The sequence below is a fragment of the Heterocephalus glaber genome, unplaced genomic scaffold (genome assembly GCF_053883595.1).
Source record: "Heterocephalus glaber isolate CG9 unplaced genomic scaffold, H.glaber_assembly_v1.0 deba00000347, whole genome shotgun sequence".
Classification (NCBI taxonomy): Eukaryota; Metazoa; Chordata; class Mammalia; order Rodentia; family Bathyergidae; genus Heterocephalus; species Heterocephalus glaber.
This window is the reverse complement of record NW_028258143.1, coordinates 28,618,894-28,628,636: the sequence shown is the minus strand read 5'-3', so window position 1 is coordinate 28,628,636 and position 9,743 is coordinate 28,618,894. Positions and strand designations below refer to the sequence as shown.

Here is a 9,743-nt window from a genome sequence, read left to right as displayed (position 1 = left end):
TAGAAATAGAACCACACATATATGGTCCACTGAGTTTTGAAAGTTTATTTAACATTAACATTTTATAGTATATAAACTCAAATCAAGAGCTAAGGAAAAGAGTGTTTTCAGCAAATGGCATTAGAACACCTGGTATCCGTATATAAAAAATTAACCTCAATCCTTTATTTCCATACATAAAAATAACTTGAAAGGATCTATGAACCTAAATATGAAAGACTAAAACTACAAAACTTTAAGAAGAAATTATAAGGGAAAATGTTTATGAAGTTAGGGTAGGCAAGAACTTCCTAGGATACAAAAAACATGATGTATAAAAGAAAAAAAATTGATAAATGAGATTTGATCAAAATTTAGAACTTTAAATGACATTGTTAAATTGAAAAGTAGTCCTTAAACTAACCATATTTGCAATGCATATAACCTATAACCAGAATATATAAAGAACTCTTACAGCTCATTAATGGACAACCCAATTAAAAGGAAGACACAAGAAGATGATAAATAGCCTGTACAGCACAAGAAAAGATATGCAACACTAGAATCAGAAAAATACTAATCATGAACAATAATAAGATTGAATTACACACTCATTAGGGAGATGAAGTTATGTTTTAAAAGCCTTGTCATGACTTTTTCTTTTTGTTGGAATCTCCCCCTTTGCATTTAATTTGTCACACCCAATGGATTCATTCTGCTGGGCTTGCTTGGATTGTGATCCTCATTGTCTTTTCCTAGGATATTGTCTAAAAGTTTTTGAAGTGGTGGTTTGGTATTCAGAAAGTTCCTAAGATTCTCTTTATCATGAAAGTATCTTAATTCTCCATCAATTTTGAAAGATAGTTTTGCCAGGTCCATCAATCTGGGTTGGAGGCTGTTTTCTTTTAGGGCTTGAAATACATCACTCCAAGCTCTTCTTGCCTTGACGGTTTGCATTGAGAAGTCTGCTGTGATTCTGCTGGGCTTTCCTTTGTATGTGATTTATTTCTTTTCTCTCACTGCTTATAGAATTTTGTTCTTCTGTTGGGTTTCTTGAATCCTAACTATTATATGCCTATGTGTAGATTTTTTTTGATCAAGGCTATTTGGAGTCCTATATGCCTCACTTATCTGTATGTCAAGCTCTTTTCCCCTCCTTGGGAAGTTTTCTGCCATCACTTCTGTGAACAGTTTGTTTTTTATGTCATCTACACTCTCTCCTCTTTCTTCATTGACTCCAGTCAGTCTTATGTTATTCTTCTTTGCATCATCTAGCAGCTGCTGGATTGATTTCTCATGATTCCTTATAATTTTGAAGCAATTTTTCTTTTCTTGATCACTAATTGCAATCTTATCTTCTATATCTGAAATTCTGTCCTCACATTTGTTCATTCTTCTGCATATACTTTCAGTGGAGTTTTTAATCTCCTGGAAATCTGTTTGCATCTATTTTATGGATTCCATTTGTTTCCTATGTTGGGATTCCATCTTGTTGCTCAGATCCTCTATTTTTTTTAATCTGTGTCCTCTCTATATTTATTAATCATGTCTTGCACTATGGGCACAATCTTTGCTGTTATCTGAGAAGTTATTTCTGATTTCATTTTTTCCAGATCCTCCTTCGTTGCCAATTCATGGACTTCAGGTGGTTGAGTATCAGAGTGTTCCATCTCACTTCCCTTTGGGGTTGCTGTAGGTGATCTGGAAGTCTGTTTTTGAGGCTTGTTTACATGTCTTCTCATTTCCATTGGGGGGAGGTGCTGCTGGAGCCCTCGTGGCTCACCTCCATTGCTCCTAATGGCAGTGAGGAGCCTCCTCCTGGGCACTGGGATAGGCTCACCTCCTCTGCCCTAGGAGCAATGGAGTGGTGGTGGGGGAGCCTCCTCCTGGGTGCTGGGATTGGCTCACCACCTCTGCCCTAGGAGTGGTGGAATGGTGGTGGAGGAGCCTCCTCCTGGGCCCTGGGATTGGCCACTCTAATTGACTCTTAAGCCTCAGCACATACATAAAAACAATAGACCTAAGGAAACAAGTCAACAAAATGCCTCCAGAAACTCTCAAGTCTCCCAAAGCTGATCAATGAGGAAGAAATTTTCAAAAACCCAAATAGCTGAATTTATGATATGATAAAAGCAAAATAAAACAAAACAAAGAAACAGGTCAGTAAGGGGTTTGGTGAGCTCAAAGATGATATAACCAAGTAGATAATGGACTTAACATGCAAAATGAACAGTGAGCTTAAAAAAGATACAAATAAATACCTAGCTGAGCTAAACAAAATGGCATGAAATGTGAACTATCAGTTTAGCAAAGAATTAGACTCCATGAAAAGAAACCAAACAAATCTAGGAGATAAAAATTCTGTTGAAAGTATGGGTAGCAGAAGTGATGAACATGAGGAAAAAGTGTCAGAACTAGAAGATAGGCTGATGCAGGTGACTACATACTCAGAGATACCTTAAAAACAACAAAAGATCATAAAAATGGGTCCAACAGCTGCTAGTTGGTGCAAAGAAAACTAATCTAAGATTAATTGGAATTAGTTAAAAATCAGAAGATAGAAAAAATTCTATTAAAATATCTGTAGATATAAAAGCAGAAAGCATTCCGATGGGGAAAGAATTTAGCATATAGATAAGAGAGGCATATGGAAACCCAAATCGCCATGAGCAGAAAAGAACTTCCCCAAAACACATCATAGTAAAAATCTCAGATGTCCAACACAAGGGCATGAAGAAAAGTAACAAATCACTTATAAAGACAAAGTCATTAGAATTACAGTAGACTTCCCAACACAAACCTAAAAGGCAAGGACAGCTTGGAGTGAAATGTCTCAAACTCTAAAAGAAAACAACTTTCAACTGAGACTAATGTGTCCTGAAAAATTATCTTTCAAAATTGATGGAGAAATAAGGTTTTTCCATGACAAAGAGCACCTTAAAAAATTCATTACTACACAACCAGTGCTTCAAAAATTTCTCAAGAATATTTCACACAGCAGCAATGAAGCCAACAATGCCAAACAACAACAACAACAACAAAAAACTAGTGGAATGATCACACCAAACAGGGTGAGCCTTAAGCAGAAGGTAAAGCAAAAAGGAATTGGCAAAAGAAAAATACAATGACAAGAATGAATCAATATCTTCCATTAATAACTCTCAATGTGAATGACCTCAACTCCCAGTCAAAGGACACAGCTTGGATAACTAGGTTTTAAAAAAACTCCTAATGATATGCTGCATATAAGAAACACATTTAAGCCAAAGAGAAATTCATAAACTAAAAATTAAAGGGTAGAAAAAAATATTCTATGCACTGAGACCAACCAGAGTAGCTAGCCTACTTTCAAAGTGGACTTCAAGCCCAATTGATTAAAAAGGCAAAGAAGGTCACTGCATATTGGTTAAAGGAATAATTCAATGGGAAGAGATAATAATTGTAAGTATATATACACTAAATAATAGTGCACTCAACTTCATAAAACAAACACTCCTAGACATAAAAGATCAGATAAACATAAGCACAAATTATAGTCTGGGACCTTGATACCCCATTATCACAAATAGATTAACTAGATAAAAATATCAACAACGAAAGAACAGAGTTGGATTACACCTTTGAAAAAAATGGACTTAATATATATCTACAGATTATCCCACCTAACAATAACACAATATTCATTCTATTCAGCAACACATGAAATTTTCTCCAAAACAGCGAATATCTTAGGCTATAATGCTTGCTTAAAAAAATACAAAAGAATTAAAATTATTGCATGCATATTTTTATATCATAGTGCAAGGAAACTAGAAATCAGTTGTAAATGAAACCATAAAATTATGCAAACACACGGAGATTAAACAACACACTCTTGAATAATCAATGAGCCATAGAAGACATGAAGAAAGAAGTTAAATGGTTCCTAGAATCAAACAAACGTACCAGAAGCTATGGGACACAGTGAAAAGAGTCTTAGAAGAGAAATTCATAGCTGTGAATCTCCACATCAAAAACAAAAACAAAAACAAAACAGAGTGAGTTCAAATAAATAACTTAATAATGCACCTCAATTTCCTAAAAAAAACCAACAACACCCCAAACCAAGAAAAATCCTAAACAAAGCTAGTACAAGGAAGGAAATTTTAAAGATCAGAATCAATGAATCAAAGAGTTGGTTTTTGAAAAGAATAAAAATAGTAAAGCCTACAGGTTAACTTACTAAAAGAAGAAAAGAATAGACCCAAATCAATGCAATTAGAGGTGAAAAGATAAAATCACAACAGACACCACTGAAATCCAGAAGATTATAAAGGTGTACTTTGGCTCACTGTTTCAGAAATTTCAGACCATGTTCAGCTTAGTTCCATTGCTTTTAGATCTGTGGTGAGGCAGAAAAATCATAGCAGCGGGGTGGTAGTGGAGGAAAGCTGCCCATATCATGGCAGTAAGGAAGCAGAGAGAAAGCCAGAAAGGAAGGGACTGGGAACAAGATAGAATTCCCAAGGTAACAACTCCATAACCTCCTCTCTTCAGTTACATGCCATCTCCTAAGTTTCTATCATCTCCTGATAAAGCCATCTAATTATGAATCCATCCATGGATTAATCCAATGATGAAGTTAGAACCATCATGATCCAATCACCTTCCAAAAACCCATAAGATGGCAACTAAGACATGGCTATTGGGGACATTTTAGGTCCAAATGATAGCAGCTTCTTGGATTGCTGGATGAGACACAGATGCCTGTGTTGGGGACCAGCTCACTGCTGCCCTTGCTGTGGCACTCCCTGGCCTGGCTGTCATTTGTGGACTCTTTCTGCCTTGCCTTGGCTCTCTTTCAGTTCCTGAACAGTGAGCCAGGAGCAGACCTTACCATGAGATTGTGCCTCTGAATTCAGACTGCTTCCACACTGAGCCACCAACTCTGAGGAGGAAGCACCAGCAGGGTCCCAGAGACCAGAAGTCTTGCTTTAGGAACTGGGCAGGGAACCCCAACAGAGTGTCAGGGATGAGATGGAATTTAAACACACAAAAGAACAAATATCAGATATCAAGTGTAACCCAAGGGGGTTCTAGGCCAGGGCACATCACTTGGCGGCTAACGTGCCACCTTGCCTCCCATCCCAATGTTCAGATGGAGGAATTGAGGCTTAGATGGGAGAACCCAGGGCCCTATGTTGGAGACAGAAAGGGGTTCCGGGCTATGGAGTGCTTACCCAAAGGTTAGACCTCAGACCACCTCCTGTCTGCTGACTTGGGTCCAGGACCTGCTGGAGCTGTGAGGGGCTTCACAGACTTCAAGTTGGAGGAGGGATCTTGGGTACTCTCAGGATAAAGCTGGGACCAGGATGAGGGGCCCAGAGGGAAGGAGAGAGGTGGTCTGGAGGGGCCCAAGGTGTAGGGAGACAGGAGAGGGACATACCAAGGTCATTCTGGTCTGGTAGCCCTGGGTTCTGAGTAGGAAGAATGCATGGAGGGTCAAGGAGAAAGAGCAGAGCTCCCATCACAAGCAGGGCTGGGGAATAACATTTGCTAGCAGCACCAAGGACTGGGGACATCTGGACCAGGACTTTGTGGCCTTGGTGATGACAGGACTTGGAGCCTGTTTCTTATATTCTTCCACTAGTCTCTGCTCTTGACTGGGCCTCAGCTGGGCCCTCACCTCTCCTATTCCATGCCCAGAGATGAGGACCTCTTAAGCCACTTGGGGCATCTCTACCCTTGTCCCTAGTATTGCAATTAGGTGAGGCTGGCATGAGCATGAAAAGCTACCACTCTGGGGACCAGGACAGGAGGAGGGTGGTAGGTCACAGGGGAAGGTGAGGAGACAGGACAGCTCACACAGTGTTACCAAAGTCTCTTTTCAGCTCAAGTCAGAGCAGGAAGCAGAAAGCACAATCACTTAGAATTCAGAAGGATGCTTTAATGAAGGGACTAGTTACAAAGGCACATGTGGAGGGAAATTATGAAAGTGTGCAGTCTCTTGAGCCTCCGAACTTTGTGGCCATGGTATGGTGGGGGTCACAGAATGGAAAGTTCCAAACTAGGGATGTGTTAGCTTTCTAGTGCCCTCGGATCATTTCCAGAAGATAAGTGGTTGTCTTGTCCCTGTGAAGAAAAAAGAAGCAGGGGTCCCCCCCCACCCCACCCTGTTCCTCTGACCTCCCACTGGGAGTCCCTACTGGCCACACTCATCTGGGAGTCAGGCAGAGGCAGCCATAGTGCTGACCTGTGCAGGCAGCCAGTGAGATAAAGGCAGGGGATGGTAACAACAGAGAGTAGGGGCATTTGTGTGAAAGCCAGAGGTCTGGATTATAGCTGCCTGTGTCACTGGCCCTGGGTCACAATCCCACTCTGTTCTAGATGCCAGATCCTAGGACCCCCAACTGGGGCCCTTGGGGCCTGCTGTTCCCTGGGAACCCAGGCTTTCTCTCTAAGGCAGCCCTGGGTTCTGGCAGTGTTCTGTTTTCCTAGTACCTTTGCTCTCTCCCTCTTCTTCTTGAGCCAGAAAAAGTAATATCTGGGCCAGGAAACAGGGTGGAGATGAGTCAGTCAAGGGACAGTCATGTCTTTCTTGGGGTCACTGGGGCTGGGAGCAGTCACTCACCCACTGCCAGCTGTGGCCAGAGGCAGCACAATGGAGAGGCTCATGAGCATCATGACCCACCAGTGCCCCTGAAGGTTCCTGGCTGGGGGTATGAAAGGGAGGAGCCTGGTGTGTGAAGGAAGGCAGGGTTGCCTTGGCTCAAGAGAAGGCCACACATCTCTCCTTCTGTCATGAATCCACTCAATCACTTGTTTGCAAACATTCTGTGCCTGGCACACCTCAAGACATGAGTGAGTTATGAGTCATGAGTCTCTATCTCCAGAAGGGACAAATAAATAATTACAGTGTGGTGTCCACAGGAAATAGAACACGGCATGGGGTGGAGAAGGATATGGTAAAGAAGGGTGACAAAGCTGAGGGTAGGAGCTGCCCAGAGAAGATTACTCAGGAAGTAGGGCCTGGGGCTGGATTGTGAAAGACAAATATGGGCTCAGTTCTAATGGTCATGAGCAAAACTGCTCTGGGAAGAGGACATGCTTTCAGGCAGGAGCATGAAGCTGCCCATCTGTCCAGAGTGTCCAGAGCTTGACATGGTTAAGAGTCAAGGAGGTGGGACATGAGCAGCTTCTGCTCATATGGGGCCTCCAAGGTGTCTGGATATTATATGAGGGAGGAGCCACTGGAGTTGATAGACAGGGAATGTCATGAGTAACTGCTCTCCTTGAGAAAGACTTATCTGGTGGTGGGGTGAGATGTAGCCATGACAGGAGGGAGGCCAGATAGGAAAGGCTGCCATAATTCAGGCGAGAGATAAGGATGTCCCAGGAAGAGTGGTGGAGGTTAGAATGAAAGTATAGAAGCTTGTTTAAGAGTTATTTAGTAAGATGTGGTGATTCCACATGGTTAGTCAGAGGGAGAAGATAGAAGAGATTCCTGGCTTAGAAGGGTATGGGTGGGAACCTGTGCTGGGTAGGGCTTTGAAGGCAGAGCAGGTTTGGGGAAAGTAGAGATTGGTCTGGGCAACTTTCCAGGCATCTGACTCTGAGAACTTAGGGGCAGATAGCTTCATAGCTCTGCAGCTAGACATGCGTACATCAAGAAATCCCACAGGTGCTACTTGCTTCTGTAGGAGGAAGAAAAGCAAGAAAAGTTCCAGGTTGGGAGATAAGAAAGATGAATAGAGACAGCAATGGCCTTGGGGAGGAGGAGCATGAGGAGGGAGACTGGACAGGTGGAGGCCACTGACCTGGGCAGAGGACAGGGTCATTGCAAGACAAGAAGAGAGCCCTGCAGTTGACACATTCTATGACTTCCATTTTAGATTTAGTATCTACAAGGGTGACAAGCAGAAGCCTCAGAGTGGGCAGAGACTGACATCTTCCACTCAGGCCCAGGGCTGGGACATACTCACCACAGGACTCATTGCAGACTGCAGAGAAAGGTGAGATGGTGAAGAAACAGAGGTGTCGGGGACACAGACAGAGATGGGAGGAGTTGGGGGATATGAGCAGAATGTGGAGTTGGGGAGGGTGTGGCAGGGACCCAGGCTGTAGGAGAGGAAGGCTGAGGCTTCTAGGGAAGGTCCATCAGGGGCTGCAGATTAGATTCTGCAGGGATGAAGGGCCAGGCTGGAAGTAGGGGCAACCTTATCTCTTACCCTGCCCCATCAGCCGCTCAGCTCTTTTGTTCAGCCTCTCAGCAAAGAGATCCTTGTGAGTATGAATCTCTTTCAGAAGCAATGTTTTGTTTGGGTGGAGCAGGAAGCAAAGATGCTCAGTTTATGACTTGCTTATGGTTGAGATTTTAAACAGTGTTTTTAAGCAGACATTCTGTACAGCACACAGAGACAGACTATGTCTATCTCCTTCCCTTTACTGGCTCTTTCTTATCCTGTGGCCAAAGCCACCCTCTGGGAATGTGTTGGAGGGTCAAGCTATCAACTTAAGCCTTGGGGTCCCAGGAAAAGGGGATGCTTACCATCCCTAAACTTCCCAATGGCTTGGTCTACTTGGTTGAAGAATTGGGCTGCCTCTTCTTCTACAAGGTCCTGATCTGAGGAAGGAATATGGGAAAGGGGGAAGTTAGGGGAAAAGGGCCAAGGCAGGTGAGGAGCCAGCCCTGATCTCTCTTCTCATGGTTGTGCCTCACCAAGGTACAAGGGTCCCAGCAAGATGCTGTCTTCTTGGAAGAGGGAGTGGAGGCTCTGGGAGAGTTCTGTGGGTGGCCCTGGGTTGCCCCAGAGAATCTTCAGGTCATAGTCAAATAGGGCAGGCAACTCTAACCAGCAGTGGAGACAGTTCTCCCCCCAGCACCTGGCAGGAAGCAGATAAGCAGGAGAGGCAGCATCTTCTGAGGTCTTCCCTCTGTGCTGTGCACCCTGCCTGCAGTTCCACATGGAACGCTGGAGCCCTGTTCCTGTGGGAACCACATCCTCTTGGCAGAACAAAGATAAATTATACAGGGTTAAGGGAGGGTCCACTGTGAGCACAGGCTCTGGCATCAGATCCCAGTGGGATCCTGGATGTGAGGTTACCTCTCTGAAAATGAGGTTGCTGCTATTTGGTAGAGAGCATTCTCTTGAAAATCCAGGGGAAGACTGTGCTGTCTGGGGGTTGGTGCTCAGGTATTCTGATTGTGTTTATCTTGTATGAAACAGCCCAGTAGGACTGGATTCAAAAGGCTATGAAACAGCAGCACAGCAGGAGGGATAGGTGTTATAGAAATGGGCAGCCATGGAGGAAATTTGTGGCAAATGCATTTATTTTCACAGCATATGTAAAACAACAGTGGTCTTGTGCCTCTTATGACAGTGTAGGCAGAATGTAGACAGAGTTCTAGGCAGTAGTGTATGGAAGGGCAAAGCGACCAGTCACTTTTACAGCAGTTGTTTTGTGAAAGGTACTCTGAATAAAAGCAAAACTCCTTACTGTTTAGTAAAGAAAAAATTTCCAGGATCCTTGCATCCTTCAAGGTTTAAGCTTTGCCTTCTATCTTGTGCTTTCACCCTTCTGAGCTCCTTGGGCTAGATTAGGAGCAGCTGAGAATGCTTCCAATTTGGAGAAGAGTCGAAAACAACAGTGAAAATTCAAATCAAAGGCAAACCTAAAGTGCAGGAAAAACAAAGAGTACAGAGATGTAAGTGAGAAACAGAAAACTTAGAGCTCCAATGAAATAAAATATTGCTTTCACTAGACAAGATGAGACTGCTACACAA

The 9,743-nt window shown here is 43.1% G+C and overlaps 1 protein-coding gene across 1 annotated transcript; it reads right to left on the bottom strand.

Annotated features, from left to right (window-relative positions):
• Positions 1–6,585: 6,585 nt before the first annotated feature.
• Positions 6,586–8,875, bottom strand: Tex51 (testis expressed 51). Its single transcript, XM_087196963.1, is given in 7 exon segments — positions 6,586–6,671; positions 7,776–7,859; positions 7,941–7,958; positions 8,187–8,276; positions 8,507–8,581; positions 8,678–8,836; positions 8,839–8,875. Coding segments are annotated over 7 exon segments (549 nt in total).
• Positions 8,876–9,743: the final 868 nt, after the last annotated feature.